This window comes from Saccopteryx leptura, chromosome 1 (assembly GCF_036850995.1).
Source record: "Saccopteryx leptura isolate mSacLep1 chromosome 1, mSacLep1_pri_phased_curated, whole genome shotgun sequence".
Classification (NCBI taxonomy): domain Eukaryota; kingdom Metazoa; phylum Chordata; class Mammalia; order Chiroptera; family Emballonuridae; genus Saccopteryx; species Saccopteryx leptura.
Window position 1 is genome coordinate 243,548,036 of NC_089503.1, and position 15,962 is coordinate 243,563,997.

Genomic DNA, 15,962 nt, shown 5'->3' on the forward strand with positions numbered 1-15,962 from the left:
ATAGCGAATACTTTCCTTGCATTATTATGTTCAAATATTGTACGGAATAGTTACACTGACAAATTACTCGTTTTCCACCTGAAATTCAAATTTAACTGCTGTCTTCCAGGTGTTTTACTGGCTAAACCCTCACTGTCAAGACATATCCCACCTGTTCACAGGGATCCCTATGGCCTCCCTTAGTGCTTTTTTTGTATTGTGGTAAAATATATATGCTATAAATTGAGCATTTTAACCACTTTCGTATCACAATTTAACTCTTACTTTACACTTTCTAAACTAATGAAGAGCCCCGCCCCGTTTCCTAGCAACGTAGCCGCCGCCGCCACCGCCACCGCCACCGCCACCGCCACCTCCCACCCTAACCCAGGCTGCAGGGCGTGCCCAAGTCATGTGGTGCAGTTCTTCGGATTCGGTAACACAAGCCCGCTAGGGCTTGAGCGTGCGTACGTGCGTCTGCACGCGTGCGCAGATGGCGGCCAGTGGGCCATTTGCGTCCCGCCCTGCGCGCGCGCGCGCGCGCGCGCGCGCCCGGCCCGCCCGGCCCGCCTTCCCGGCTCTTATAACACCGCGAGCGACGTTTGGTGGCGGGGAAGGTGGCGACATGGCGATGGTGTTGCTGGTGGTTCTGGGGCTCGCGCTGCTGGCTACCGAGAACGGCTCCCGGGCGGGTGAGGATAAGGCCAGGCGGGCGAGCAGGCTGGGGCCGCAGACGAGCGCGTGCCCGACCTCGGGCATCCCTCCAGGAGGGGTGGAAGGGACACCCAGGGAGTTCCGTGGGAGGTAGTACCCGGGGTTACGAGGCATTTGGACATTTGAGGGTACCCATGGGGCTCCCCGCCGTGGTGTATGGGGAAACCCCGGCCTGGGGGTCCGACGAGGGAGATACTGGAGGTGAAGTCTCAGATTTTCAGCGGCCTGGGGGAGGGACTCGAGCCCGGAAGTGGCCTGATCTTTGGGGAGGGGATCTCGAGGTGGATCCCCACCATCTCCCTACAGAGAAGGGACGACCCGTCTGGCTTCTGCGGTATCCCCTTTGGAAGGGAGCCCAGAAGCCTGGGGAGGCAGCTTGAGGGCGCGCCCCCCGGCCCGAGGTGTGCTGGGGCAAGGAGTGCGGCCGAGGGCCCACTGGACTCTCCTGGACTCTTGACTCTTATTTAGAAAGCGGACTGTTGTCCTCAAGTGGACGCTGGAAGCAAATGCACGTGAGTGCCCCTGAGGCGAGCGGCTTTGGAATTGGCAGGGATTGTAATTCTTGCCGGGATTTAGGCCCCGAGTCTCTCTGGGTGTGCACCTCCTCCTGGTGTTCGGACAAGCATGTAAATTTAAACCCTTGTAGGGAAGCCAACATGCTCTGCTGCCTGTGTTTCTGATTTCCTGGCACAGGTGAGACGGCTGTCTGGTCCACTCACCGCCTTTTACAGGGGGTAAAAACAGGCCCAGGAGGGAAGGGTGTATATTTCAAGGTCACCATGAGTTCGCCTTGGCCATCCAGTAAAGAGGAGGAAGTGGAGAGAATTTTTTTTTAAAACATTTATTTATTATTTTAGCGAGAGAGAAAGACAGAACCATTAATACATTGATCTGTTCCTGTATGTGGCCTGACTGGGGATTGAACCGGCAACCTCTGTGCTTCGGGACGAGGCTTTAACCAACAGAGCTATCCAGCCAGGGCAAGGGAGAGAATTTTTGCAGGCTATCAAACAGCCTTAAATTTTATAGCTCTTGGAAGTGGACAGATGTGGTTCAGCCAGTGCTCGTGAGATTAAGGTATGTAGTTTTTCAGGGGAAGAACTGATGGACATTTTCATTCCATATTGAGACTTCCCATTTGATACTGAGTTAAAGATTTATAGTAACTGGCATGTAGGGAACAAAGTACAGACCTGAATGGTCTGGGGCTGTTCTGGGTAGGTAGGACATGTCGGGCTCTGAGCGCTAGCGTGTCAACTGTCCTGGGCAGGGGTCCTCAGGAACTGCCTCTTGTAGAGGCTTCGCTAGGTTAACACCTGATCTACTTTATGATCCCAGTTTGCCTCTTTCATCCTTCTTATGATCAAAAGCCATTTACTGAATGTCTCTGGACATTCTTCTTCAGAGAGCATCTGCCTCCCAGTGCTCTCTGGAAAGACTCAGGAGCCCATAGGCGAAGTGAATTTGGGAAATACACAGCTGCATTTGGCAGCTTGAGTCCTTTAGCATAGCCCTCCATGGCTGCAGACAGCCAATGGGGTGAAAAGGCCTGTGGTCTTCCTTTACTGGGAGCACAGTTCCTGAGTTTGTTACTCTCTCCTTAGAGCAGAAGCATTGGGTGACTCCAGAGCCTCAGCCAGGAAGCCTAGAAGATCTGTGCCATTCAACATTTGGGGCTGTTCTTGCACGCTTACATCATATCTGATTCCCTCAGGATTCTTGTCTGTTTTCTTCTCTTTCTTTTGACAGCCCCTGAGAGTCTTTCAGCAGACCCTGGCCAGTTAGCTCGGTTGGTTGAAGTGTCGCCCCAAAATGCCAAGGTTGTGAGTTTGATCCCCAGTCAGAGCACATATGGGAAGCAACCAATGAGTGTGCAACTAAGTGAAACAACAAATGAATGCTTCTCCTTCTCTCCCTCTCCCCTCTCTCCCTCTCTTCCTCTCTCCCTGGCTCCCTCCCTCCCTCTCTCCTCCCTCCTTTTCTCCTCTCCTTCTCTCCCTTTCTTCTTCCTTCTCCCTCCTTTTTCCTCCCTCTTCCTCCCTCTCACCCCACACTCCCCCCTTTCCCTCTTCCTCTCCCTCTCCCTCTGTCTCCCTCTCTCTTGCCCTCTCTCCCGCTATCCCTTTCTTCCTCTCTCTAAAGTCAATCAATTTAAAAAAAAGATAGAAAATCTTTCAGAGGACACCACACATCCTTTTTATGCCTTGGAGGAATGACTTAGTGACAGAGTTTGCCTCTCTTGAGCAAGTCAGCACTCCAGAAGTGCGTTGGGGGCTCTGCCAGGAGAAGGTTTCTTGACCAGAGCATACTCACCCCTGTTCCCTAAGGCCCTGGGACGATTCTTCTGCCAGGAGATCTTGGCTCCCCCTGGGATTGCCCAGTGTCCTGTTGTCCTAGCCAAGCAGTTGGGAGGACACGGGCTTCCCAGCTGGGTCCCTTGGGCTGATGACTTCGCCTCCCTGAGCCTCAGATGAAGGGAGCAGGAGCCATCTCCTAGCAGGATGGAGGGGAGGAGGAAGAGGTAAGGAGCCCACGACTGGTATCCCTGAAACATTCTTGGCTCCTATCTGAGCCCTGCAATGCTGCCGTGGATGAGGAGGAGGGCTGGTATCTTTGCCCTCATCCTGCAAGTTCTTTGGCTGTTTACCACAAGGCCTGCCTGGCCCTGTGCCTCTGCCCAGCTGCCTGCCGAGTGGGCATGGAGGAGGGGTGGCTGTTTTTAGATGAAGGTGACTTTACTTGAGAACGCGGTTACAGTCACAGAGGCAGAATCACAAAATGGAGTTTTTACTTTTCTCTCCCTGGTCTCCTAGTGTTCTAGGGGTGGAGGCTCATGCCTCCTCTCCCAGTGGATTCTGAGGGTGCTTCCTCCAAGTCTTCTGGGTATTGGGTTTAGCCAGAGGTTGCCAGAGGATATGCTTTTCAACCTTTCTTCAATATCACTCCCCCTACCCTGAGCCTTGTGAGACTTTTTATTTCCAATGGCTCTGTCCCAGTGACATTTTATTAATTTATTTTTATTGATGTTTAGAGAGAAAATGAGAGAGAGAGAGAGAGAGAAACATTGGTTGTTCCATTCATTCATGCCATCATTGGTTGATTCTTGTATGTACCCTGATGGGGAATCAAACCCAGAACACCTCAGCATGTCGGGACAATGCTCTAACCCAGTGATTTTCAACCTTTGTTTCTCACACACTCATAAACTAATTACTAAAGAAAAAGGGGCCCTGACCTCTTCTTCTTTAGTAACTAATTTATTTGTGCCATGAGGTGAAAATGGTTGTATTTAGTCAGGGGCACTGACCTTAGTAATTAGTGTGTGTTTGTGCCATGACAAAAAAAGGTTGAAAATCACTGCTCTAACCAACTGAACTACCTGGCCAGGGCCCAGTGACATCTTTTTTTTTTTTTTTTTTTCTTTTTTCTTTTTCTTTTTTGTGGCAGAGAGAGAGAGTCCGAGAGAGGGACGGATAGGGACAGACAGACAGGAAGGGAGAGAGATGAGAAACATCAATTCTTCGTTGCAGCTTCTTAGTTGTTCATTGATTGATTTCTCATATGTGCCTTGACCATGGGGCTACAGCAGGCAGAGTAACCCCTTGCTCGAGCCAGCGACCTTCAGTCCAAGCTGGTGAGCCTTGCTCAAACCAGATGAGCCCACGCTCAAGCTAGCAACCTCGGAGTCTCGAACCTGGGTCCTCCACATCCCAGACCGACGCTCTATCCACTGAGCCACCGCCTGGTCAGGCCCCAGTGACATCTTAATATTACAGATGTTAATATCACTACTTATAGTAACAGGTCTCTGTGTGCGGTGACCCTAGGTAGGGCCACAACCATTATAATGCCTAGGGACACCCTCCCTTCCTCCTGGGAGTGATATGGCCCTGTTGAGGATGCATGAGTGAGATGTGGCAGCATGATGGCCAGCTCACAGGAGGCTCCTTGGTGGGACGTTTGGCAAGTGGGCATGGGGGACAAGCGCTTGGTCCAGCGCTGCGCATGACCCTCAGGCCAGAGGAAAGCTGACTATCTGAAGGGCTTTAGGCTCGCTCTTGAGCCACCTCTTACTCCCACTGGGAGGCACGTACAGCTGGGACAAAATCTGACTGACCTCCTTTCTAGCAGCCCCTGAGTGAGGGAATGAGAGCACAGATGGGGGTCTGAGGCTCTAGGGTTGAGAGAATCAGGCCTGTCTGGGGGAAGGGCTGCCTTGGCCTCACTTCCTGCTCTGACTGCTCCCAGCTTTGCATATAGCTGCTGTTTTGCAGTCTTGGGAAATTTTGATTCCTGAGACGTGTGGGTAACTGGGAGGCTTCCAGACCAGGCAGTGGAGCTTCTAGCTTCCCACGCCTGTCTAGTTGTAACTGTGCCTGTCTTAAGTCCTGTGAGTTGCCTTTGGGCCACTTCAGGTAGGGAGATGTGAAGGTCCACTTGTTCTTGGGGCTGCCTTATCCCAGAACAGATAGCCTGAGGCCCTAGGACTTCCTGGCCAGCAGCTTGTGCTCTCCTACGTGCAGCAAGGGAGCCATGATTGCATGTGTGTGTGTGCCTCTGCCGCCCACACGTGCACACCTGTAGTGGTGCATGTGTGTACATGCCATGGGAGCAGATGGGTGCCCCAGCCCCAGAAGTCTCCTTGCCTGTCTAGCTGTGGTTGATTTGCTTCATCCTCTGCTTGCCTGGAATTTTAAGACGTTATATCCTCTTTTAAAAAAAGAGGCAGCAGCCTGACCAGGTGGTGGCGCAGTGGATAGAGCTTCGGACTGGGATGCGGAAGGACCCAGGTTCAAGACCCCAAGCTCACCAGCTTGAGCGCGGGCTCATCTGGCTTGAGCAAAGAGCTCACCAGCTTGGACCCAAGGTCGCTGGCTCCAGCAGGGGGTTACTCGGTCTGCTGAAGGCCCACAGTCAAGGCACATGTGAGAAAGCAATCAATGAACAACTAAGAAGTCGCAACACGCAACGAGAAACTGATGATTGATGCTTCTCATCTCTCTCGATTCCTGTCTGTCCCTGTCTATCTCTGCCTCTGTAAAAAAATAAATAAATAAAGATTTTAAAAAAAAAGAGGCAGCAGGTGAGTCAGTGAAGACTAGCCTGCTCAGCAAGAGGCCCTGCCTGGCTGTGCATATCGCCTGTCCATGGGCACACCACCATCCTCCTGGACTAGAAAGGCAGTTGTAGAGTTCGGTCTATGTGTGTCAAGTTCACAGTGGGACAGAGTGGGGGTGCTGCCAGCCCACTGAGGACCTAAGTGCCAGGCCCTTGGCTATTGCCCTGGAATCCAGTGCAGGTAGAGGGCTAGGGTTGCACCCTCAGGGCACACCAATCTCACACTGCCTGAGAAGGACACAGATATATTCTGCCCAAATATCATTCCAGATGCAGCTCTGTCTCTTGAGTCAAGTTTTCCTGCTGCCCTTTTGGGGTTCTTTTTGTTGTTGTTTTTGTTTTTTATTCATTTTCGAGGAGAGAGGGAGAGAGGGAGAGGGGGGGGGAGGAGCAGGAAACTTCAACTCCCATATGTGCCTTGACCAGGCAAGCCCAGGGTTTTGAACTGGCGACCTCAGTGTTCCAGGTCAACGCTTTATCCACTGCGCCACCACAGGTCAGGCTCTTTTTGGGTTTTGAGGTTTATTTTTATTTTTTTTTTAATTATTTTTATTTATTTATTCATTTTAGAGGAGGGGGGGGAAGAGAAGGGGGGGGAGGAGCAGGAAGCTTCAACTCCCATATGTGCCTTGACCGGGCGAGCCCAGGGTTTTGAACTGGCGATTTCAGCATTCCAGGTCGACGCTTTATCCACTGCGTCACCACAGGTCAGGCCAGGGTTTTGAGGTTTAATTTTCTTAATGACCACTGGGTCTCTTTGTGCATGGGTGAGACTGAGCAAGCTTTGCTTACGTGGTGAGAACCTGGTGTAGAGTCCAGTGGATGCAGGAGTGTACCTTTCCTGTCATTTCCCTCTGGATTGGGGGGTATTAGGCATAAACCAGAGGTTTGCTGCCCATAGAATCTATAATATTTATACTGGTGCTGAGTTCCAAGCAGCTAAGATAACTGCTCACAGGGGAGTCACTACCCAATTTCATGTATTTTCTTCTGTTGTTTCATAGTTTCACTGTCAAAAATCACTGTGCGTCCCAGTGAGGAAGTGGGGGTCTGAGTGGGCTGGGCCTGCTGGGTGACTGCCAGACTGCCAGGTTTCTTGTAGCCGCTTTTCTGACATGGTGGCCTCTGAGCAAATGTTGTTCAAATACAGTCTTGTATTCTGCTTTTTCACCTAACTTTGTGCCACAGGCTTCTCCCCACAAACTGAAAGGAAAATAACCTACTAACAAACAGCTATGGCTGGGGTTTTTTTGTTTGTTTGTTTTTTGTTTTCTCAATCCTGTGTCCACAGCCTTTTAGAAGGGATGCCTCGAGAGGCCTGGGGTGTAAGTGAACATCCTGGAGAAACACACTTCCGAGTAAAGCTCTGCCTTGGAGCTATCCCAAAGAAGGCAGGTGGGGGCAAGTATGGATAGTCCTGTGGTGCTTAGGGCCCCGTGGTAGTTGCATGGGGATGTCCCCACAACACCTGTTCCAACCCTGTATAGACATCGGCGTGCTCACTGCCCCATCAGTGGTCGGTCAGCATCTGGCATGGCCAGGCAGTGGCTGGCCCTGCCCCTGCCCCCAGCAGAAGGCTCCATCCCCCTCACCCTTGACCTCTGGTCCATGGAGCATCTGTCTGTCTTCCTCTCTGGACATTAGGAGGTTTGGGATTCGCCTTCCCATTCCTGGTCCCTGAAAAGGAGCCCTTCCAGCTCACGCCCAGCCTTTTGTGCTTCTCACCTTCTGGTTCTAAGTGATTTTCACATTTTGATTCCTCAAAAGACTATCTGAAACTAATAAGGAGCTTGCCTAATTGGAAATTAAGTTGAAGGGCCTTTGCTGATTGAATCCACCCTCAGTTTCCTGGGCTGAATGACAGATTGTCTCCTGTACAGTGGCAAGTGCGAGTGGGTTGTGGGAACTCCTTTATGTTTTGTTTTGTTTTGTTTTAGTTAGTGAAAGGAGGGGAGGTGGAGATAGCTCCCACATGCACATGCACCCACACTGGGATCCATCTGGCAAGCCCAGTAGGGGGCAATGCTCTGCCCATATGGGGCCCTTGCTCAGTTGCAACCTGAGCCAGTTTTTTTAGCGCCTGAGATGGAGGCCATGGAGCCATCCTCAGCACCCAGGGCCAACTCGCTCCAATCAAACCATGGCTGCAGGAGGAGAAAAGAAAAGAGAGTAAGAGAGAAGCAAGAGGTGGAAGGGGGAGGGGTGGAGAAACAGATGGATGCTTTTGTGTGCCCTGACCAGGAATCGAACCCAGGACATCCACACGCCAGGCCAGTGCTCTACCACTGAGCAAACCAGCCAGGGCGGGTTGTGGGAACTCTTGATCTGGGCAGAAGGCTCCTTTCAGGACAGGGGAAGCTGGAACCCCCAAGTGCTGTCATCCCTGCTGCTGCCTAGCCCACAGACAAGTGCATCTGGCCCCTTTGCTGGTGGTTTGCTTTAATGAGGGAGAGGGAATGTATAAGACTGTCCAGCAAAGGAGTGGTACCCTGAGTAGTGATTTATTTTTTAAAAAGGAAATTAGGATCTGTGCTGGGCTCACAAGTTGGGACCCCAGATGAATGTTGGCCTCTGTTTCCATATCTGAGATCCATGTCTCCTGATGAAACCTTCAAGCTCTGTGTCCTGCCCAGTAGCTCATCAGACCTGAGGCCCTCTTAACTCTGGAGGGGGTATCCTTACCTTATTGAACCTGCCAGTGCAACTCTGAACTTATCAACAAGGCTGGGACTTCTCTGCCAGGAGGGCGCTGTGACTGTGTGGAGGAGCCACTGCAGATTTGCTGTAGGGACAAGTGGGCAGGCAGCTGGGTGGTCACAAACTTTGTCCTTCTCTGATTCCTTGGCTAATCTACTCTCATTTGGCCACACAGACAGCAGGATCTTGACTTCCATAGTTGATGTTGGCTCCAAAACACGACTCACTTGCACCTTGAATGACAGTGACACAGAGATCTCAGGCCACCGCTGGGTAAAGGGGGACAGAGTGCTGCATGAGGACTCGCAGACCAGTCGGACAATGGAATATGAGTACGTGAGACCCAGAGAGGCACCCAGGCCTCATTTCCCCCCGGTCCTAGCAAAAGGTTGTGGGGCCTACTTTCAGGGAGGTGGTTTCACCCTGGGCCCCCTGTTGCCCATTTGCTCTCGTGTCCTCGCTGCTAATAGCTGTGTTTAGCCAAATGAAGGCTATGATCCTTGGGATCACTTAGGATGGACATCAGACACATGCTCTGCTCAGATCCCTTGGTCATGAGAAGTCTGGGAACCAGGGAAGAAGGTTCAGGAGCTGCTGGACGGACATCATGGCCTCTGAGACCCTCTTCTCCTTCCTATGGGCACTTGCATGGGAAGGAGCACTACATGGGTCCCCACAGCCTTGAGTCCCTGTGTTCCTGGTTCATTAGGATCTCTGGCACTCAAGGCTGCCCAAGTTGAAGTCTCTTACTTGAGGCTAATCCAGCTTTGGAAACACTGCCCTGTTGTTTTCGGGTTAGGGTTGGTGGGTACAGAGGCTCATTGGTGTGGGCGCCCAGTTCAGGAGTGGGACCAAGCCCAATTGCCATCCCCAAAACCACCTCATCCCTCTTTGATGGGACATGGGTAGTATGCACTCTCCTACAAGGTCTCTGACCATGACTGCTGAGGCCTTGCTCTGGCCCCACAGGGTCACCTGCATAGGATCAGCTCACAGTCACGTCTGTTTGCAGGGTAGACATGGATGAACGAGTGGGACAGTACTCCTGCATCTTTCTCCCAGAGTCTGCAGGCAGAACCTACGTGGATGTGAGGGGTGAGCTCTCTGGCCCCTGGAACATGTCAGAAGGGGTGGGTTCATCCATCTCTGGGGTTAGAAGAGTCCATGCACTGAAAGACGGTTGGCTCCCCCACGCTGTGCGGCTCAGGCTTTATCATGCTCTGCCTCCCACCAGGGCCCCCCAAGATTAGAGCTGCGAAGAAGTCCGAGCATGCTACTGAGGGGGAGACAGCTGTGCTGATCTGCAAGTCCACGTCCTTCCCCCCAGTTACCGACTGGCTGTGGTACAAGATGACTGATACTGGGCCTAAGGTAAGGACCATGCCTGCCTGAGGTTGGGGGCAGGTCTGGGCTTCAGTGCTCTATAACAGTGGTCCCCAACCTTTTTCGGGCCATGGACTGGTTTAATGTCAGAAAATATTTTCACGGACCGGCCTTTAGGGTGGGACAGATAAATGTATCACGTGACCGAGACAAGCATCAAGAATGAGTCTTAGACGGATGTAACAGAGGGAATCTGGTCATTTTTAAAAAATAAAACATCGTTCAGACTTAAATATAAATAAAACAGAAATAATGTAAGTTATTTATTCTTTCTCTGCGGACTGGTACCAAATGGCCCATGGACCAGTACCGGTCCACGGCCCGGGGGTTGGGGACCACTGCTTTACAAGGTCTGCCCGCCCCCCAGGTCCTTGCCAACAATTCCCAGAACTTTGTGGTGTCCTCGGATACCAAGACGGAGCTGCACATCCAAAACCTAGACCTGCAGGATGACCCCGGCACGTACGTCTGCAATGGCACCAATGCGGAGGACACTGCCCAGGCTGTTATCACACTGCGCGTACGCCACCGCCTTGCCGCCCTTTGGCCCTTCCTGGGTATCGTGGCTGAGGTGCTTGTGCTGGTCACTGTCATCCTCATCTATGAAAAGCGGCGGAAGCCGGATGAGGTCCTGGATGGTGAGCCAGCTCCACGCCCTTGGCTCTATGCCCTTTGCTCCCTGCCTGGAGACCCCAGGTCCTGGGCACCATCCAGGAATATGGGATAGTGAAGTGCACTTTGGGGGGGCAGCCCCCTTATCCAGATAAGGGCCCCAGGTCTCTCCCAGGGGCTGCCCCACCTGAGGTTGGGCATCTGCTCACCCCCAGGGCCTCACTTAATTGCTGGCAGGTGTCCCCTTCGGTGAGCGGCTGCTCTCAGCTGCTCAGCTTCCCCTCGCGGAAGCTGCTTGGGCCTGAGGGCTGTGGCTTAAGCAGCCTCTGACTGTACTTGATGAAGCTCAGGAAACCTGAGCTGCCTGGGCCAGGTGGGGGCACCTGCCTCCCTGTCTGCAGGTGGACAAGGAGAGCATGCAGGGCTTCCAGGGACCCTTGGGCGTGACCTCAGATAGCTCATTTTGAGGCTACGTGTTTTAGGGACAGGGCCCAGCAGGACAGGAACCATCCCTGATGCCTGTTCTTCTCTTGCATGTGACTTGGCTGCACGTCTGCACAGATGAGGACACAGGCTCTGCTCCACTGTGAGTCCTGGCCTCACTAGCGGGGGTGGCGGTGTGGGCGGATGGTGTGGGCAGTGCTGGAGGAGCTGCTGGCCTGGATGTCCCTCCATCTGTGACTTGGGGCAGAGTGGAGGGGCTCCTGTTTTGTTACCCTGAGCATTGAATTCCCCCTGCCCCATGTCCCCAGGAAGAGCAGTAGTCACCACGTGAATGACAAAGACAAGAATGTCCGCCAGAGGAACGCTAACTGAGTAAGTGAGCGAGGTGAGGGACGTGACTCTCGGGGCCTTCTGTCCTACCAGGACTAGGGCCTGAGAGCCCCTTTCTTCCTACAGGCAGCTAGGAGGAGTCTGCACAGGCCTGAGCTGCTGTCCAGAGGAGCCCAGTGTTCCAGATGTTCCCAGTGTTTGCACCATTCCAAGTCTTCTCTTAAAGAAACCCACTCTGCAAAGTAGACTGCACTATGGATTCAAATCACGTTTTTCTTATTTTTAAAAGAGACTAGTTTTCTTTATGTAGAGTTCTATTCCTTAGAGGTTTTGTTTTTTCTTTTTAAGGGTACTCCAGGGGAGGCATGAGGTTCTGTGGGAGGCCCCTGCTGTCCCTTGCCCGTCCCCTCCCTGTTCCCTCTCTGCATCCCCATCCCATGCCCTCCATGTCCCCTGGGCATTTAGCCTTCCAGTCTGTCATTATGGGGGGCTATGGAGGGCATGCTGGCCTTTTACTGAGACTCCTGCTACCTCTCACCTTCTGAGGTTGCTGGGCCTTGGTTCTGCTGCTTCCTTGCCCATTTCAGAAGGTCACAGGTCCTGATGTCTGGCGTTTTTCCTGTCTGAAGCCAGTGCTGTTGTATCACCACAGGTCTATGTGACATAGTACAGCCTAACCACAAGGCTGCTCCTCAGGGTACCCCCCCACTGCTCCTGCTATCCCCATGCTGGTGAGCAATGGTCTGGGTGACCATCACGGAGTGCAAGTTGCTAAAATAGTCCCTTTCCCATCTGTTCCCATATGACTAGAGAAACCCCCTCCCCAGCTGTGCCTGAGGCTTTTTCTTCTACCCCACCTGCTCACCAATAAAGGCTGACCCACCTCTCCCTCTCCTGGCTCCTGTCTGCATTGGGCCTAGATCTACTTACAAGGAGAGCTGGGGTGGGGGTTTAACTCCGGGCAAGCACTAAGTGAGATTACAGTGCATGGGGGGTGAATGGAGGGGGCAGGACAGGATGGAATGACCACTTGGGCTGGGAGCTTTGTTCTTAAGACAAAGGATGCCTGACCAGGCCATAGCGCAGTGGATAGAGTGTCGGACTAGGATGCAGAGGACCCAGTTTTGAAACCCCGAGGTCACCAGCTTGAGTAGGTTCATCTGGCTTGAGCTCGCCGGCTTGAGCCCAAAGGTTGCTGGCTTGAGCAAGGGGTTGCTTGCTCTGCTGTAGCCCCTGGTCAAGGTACGTAAGAGAAAGCAATCAAGAAACAACTAAGGAGTGCCAAGGAAGAATTTATGCTTCTCATCTCTCCCTCTGTCTTCATCAAAAAGAAAAAAAGAGCCTGACCAGGTGGTGGCGCAGTGGATAGAGCGTCAGAATGGGATGCAGAGGACCCAGGTTCGAGACCCAGAGGTTGCCAGCTTGAGCATGGGCTCATCTGGCTTGAGCAAAAAGCTCACCAGCTTGAACCCAAGGTCGCTGGCTCAAGCAAGGGGTTCCTTGGTCTGCTGAAGGCCCGCAGTCAAAGCACATATGAGAAAGCAATCAATGAACAACTAAGGTGTTAAAACGAAAAACTGATGATGCTTCTCATCTCCGTTCCTGTCTGTCCCTATCTCTCTCTCTGACTCTGTCCCTGTAAAAAAGAAAAGACAAAGGGTAAAGGCAGGAAGGGATGGACAGGACACAGGACCATGGGGGCCCTGCAGCATGACTGAATGGGGTGGATATTCACCAGCTGTTTCAGAGGCCCTGAACAATACCTGGATTCTTCCTATAGGCTTCCTAGTATAGTATAAGCAGCCTCAGGACACTCCTTGTGCTTGGGTGGCCTGAGTGGTGGTGACAGCTGGGGACTCACTGTGTAAGAGCCCAAGCACTGTCTAAGACCTGTGCAGGGGAGGATGCAAGTAGAGGTGTGGAGGCATCTGGAGCCTGGCCTCTTGGGACTGCTCTAGCTGAGGAGCAGCCGGGACCCAGAAAGCAAGAAGGGGGTGCCTGCTAACCCAGACTATACCAGGCAGAGAATCATGGACAGGTTGAATGGCCAGGGAGCAGGGTGTTACAGGAGGCAGGTCCCTGCTGAACCCTGAGACTATCAGGCACTGTCTAGGCCTCCCACGCAGTTCAGTGGGGAAACAGTCCCAGAGAGAGGAAAGAGCTTGTCTAGGGTAACATCATTTCTATACTAAAGGAACTCCCCCTTCTGGACTTGGGTTCAGACTATCAGCAAGTCTGGGTGAGGGTCTTGACAAGTGGTGGACCCAGTCTCCAGAGAAGCAGCTTTTTTTGGTGTTAGCAAAATGTCCAGCATAATTGCCACAAAGCTGAATAGACAGACTGTGCCTACTGGTCACCAGGTGCCCCTGCCTAGTGACCAGGCACTTAATCCAGGCCACTAAGGCCACATAGTGGTCAGCTGCCAGTCTGGTTTTCCCAAGCTCTTGTGGCAAGAATAGAGGGTGAGGTGACCAGCCAGTGGCACAGTGGATAGAGCGTCTTACTGGGATGCAGAGGACCTGGGTTCGAGACCCTGAGGTCACCAGCCTGAGCGTGGGCTCATTGGGTTTGAGCATGGTTCACCAGCTTGAGCCCAAGGTCGCTGGCTTGAGCAAGGGGTCACTCGGTCTGCTGTAGCCCCCCCGGTCAAGGCACATATGAGAAATCAATCAATGGACAACTAAGGAACCACAACGAAGAATTGATGTTTCTCATCTCTCTCCCTTCCTGTCTGTCCCTATCTGACTCTCTGTCTCTGCTACAAAAAACAAACAAACAAAAAAACCCCAAGCCTGACCTGTGGTGGCGCAGTGGATAAAGCGTCGACCTGGAAATGCTGAGGTCGCTGGTTCGAAACCCTGGGCTTGCCTGGTCAAGGCACATATGGGGAGTTGATGCTTCCAGCTCCTCCCCCCTTTCTCTCTCTCTGTCTCTCCTCTCTCTCTCTCTCTCTCTCTTCCTTTCCTCTCTAAAAATGAATAAAATAAAATAAAAAACCCCAAAAACACATTTAAAAAAAAAGAATAGGGGGTTCTTTATAGGGTGCAGTCACCCTGTTTGTCTTGCGCACTACAACCTGGGAGGAGTCGTCAGTCATTTCACAGGAAGGAACTGAGGTTGCTCCATGCCAGAAACCCCAGGCGGAAGGGGGGGGGGGGGGGGGAGGTAGGGATTACCCTTGTCCGTCCCTACCCTCTGGCCACCACTAGAGGGTGCCACGTGCACACTGCCGAGTGAGACGGTATAAGAAATAAGTCCAGAGGCCCTTGTTTACTGCTTGTGTACCTTCCAGCTGGACACGTGGGTCCCAAACTCCTTGAGTCTTGGAGTCCCCAGGAACCTACCACTTTAACTTCTCTATGGCCCATAAGGTGCCTACTCGTTTCCTCGCCAACATTGATTGGGCACCAATAGTATACCTGGTGCTGAGGATTCTTTGGCCAGGCCACAGGTCCAGTGAAAAGAGCCAAATCTGTGATGTGACAGTAAGGTTGGCCGCTCACTGGGGAAGGCTTGGCCAGGCCTCCTGGTCAGCCCATCCCTCCCCAACTCCAGGTGCTTGAGTGGACATTGGCTTGCTTGGGATCAGACAGGGTGGCTGTACTGAGTTCTTGAAGACAGGCAGTGCTGTGGGGTTGGCAGCAACTCTATGGAGCACAGAGCAGCAGGTGGAGGATGTGTGGAGAGGTGAGCAGGACCCAGCCTCTTTGGCAGGTTTACATAAATCATCCTTCAGGGAGGGACGCTGCTCACTGTGGGTTGCTGTCCAGTTCTTGTGCACACAGGAAAATAAACCTAATTAGTAACTGGCCAGCAGCCTTGAGACTTTTCCTCACTAAATATTCTTGTCCATCCATCCATTTAGCAAGCCATTGGGCCATTAGAGGTATTCTAGAGGTGTTGGGGTCCCATTCAGCCACACATGGCTGATCAGACATTCTGTATTTCTTGAATCTGACAGTGGATTTCCCAGGCAGCCCTTGAAGGTTAAACACCAGGGCCCCTCACGGGTCCCCAAACTACAGACTTTAGGACTTTGGACCTGGGCCTACCCTGACTGCTGAGTGGGTACTGAGAGGGGTATGCAGTGGTGGCTAAGAGGTCAGGACCAGCTTCGCAGGGCAGCCCTGAAGGAGGGGAATGGTGGTGCAAAGGCCTCAAAGGCCTATTGGAGGCTCAGTGCGGGGCAGGGGGGGGGGGGGGCTGTGTGCCCAGAGCTCTGGATGGCGGGAAGGACCAGGGTTCCTTTTAAAGGCAGTGGGAGTCAGGAGCTGTTTTAGGTAGCAAACCATTGTGAACTGGCCAGGCATCATCCTGCTTTAGGGCCTTTGCACAGGTTTTGCTGTCTGACAGTCTTCCTGCAGATGTCCGTATGACACTACCATTCCTCTCCTTCAGATCTTCTCTCAGACATCACTCCCTTCTTGAAGCCTCTGGACATGATGCCCTGCAACTTCTTCACCCCTTTCCTGGTTCTGAATGGTTGGATAGCACCACCTTTTAAAGGACAATATATCTACTAAATGTAATGTTAGCTGTGGTGGTTATGTCTCCTATCAACCGTCAGCCTTGCCATGGAGGGTGGCCTGTTAGGTTGATTTCTGAATCCCAGCCCTTTATTAGATGCTTAATATTTTGGGGATGAATGAATGGAAAGAATTCAGTGCAAAGAATACTCTGACCTG

General features: G+C 52.4%; 1 protein-coding gene across 2 annotated transcripts; it reads left to right on the forward strand.

The window, feature by feature from the left end:
• The first annotated feature begins 465 nt into the window (after positions 1–465).
• On the forward strand, positions 466–12,169 carry BSG (basigin (Ok blood group)). 2 transcript variants are annotated; one of them, XM_066341760.1, is made up of 8 exons: positions 466–671; positions 8,684–8,840; positions 9,521–9,603; positions 9,743–9,879; positions 10,259–10,529; positions 11,065–11,089; positions 11,256–11,319; positions 11,404–12,169. In XM_066341760.1, exons 1-7 carry the CDS (start codon positions 473–475, stop codon positions 11,317–11,319), a joined length of 936 nt encoding a protein of 311 aa, XP_066197857.1. In that variant the 5' UTR covers positions 466–472; the 3' UTR covers positions 11,404–12,169. The 2 variants fall into 2 exon arrangements, with proteins under 2 accessions (XP_066197857.1, XP_066197862.1); XM_066341765.1 differs by lacking the exon at positions 466–671 and adding an exon at positions 1,047–1,205.
• The last annotated feature ends 3,793 nt before the right edge of the window (positions 12,170–15,962 follow it).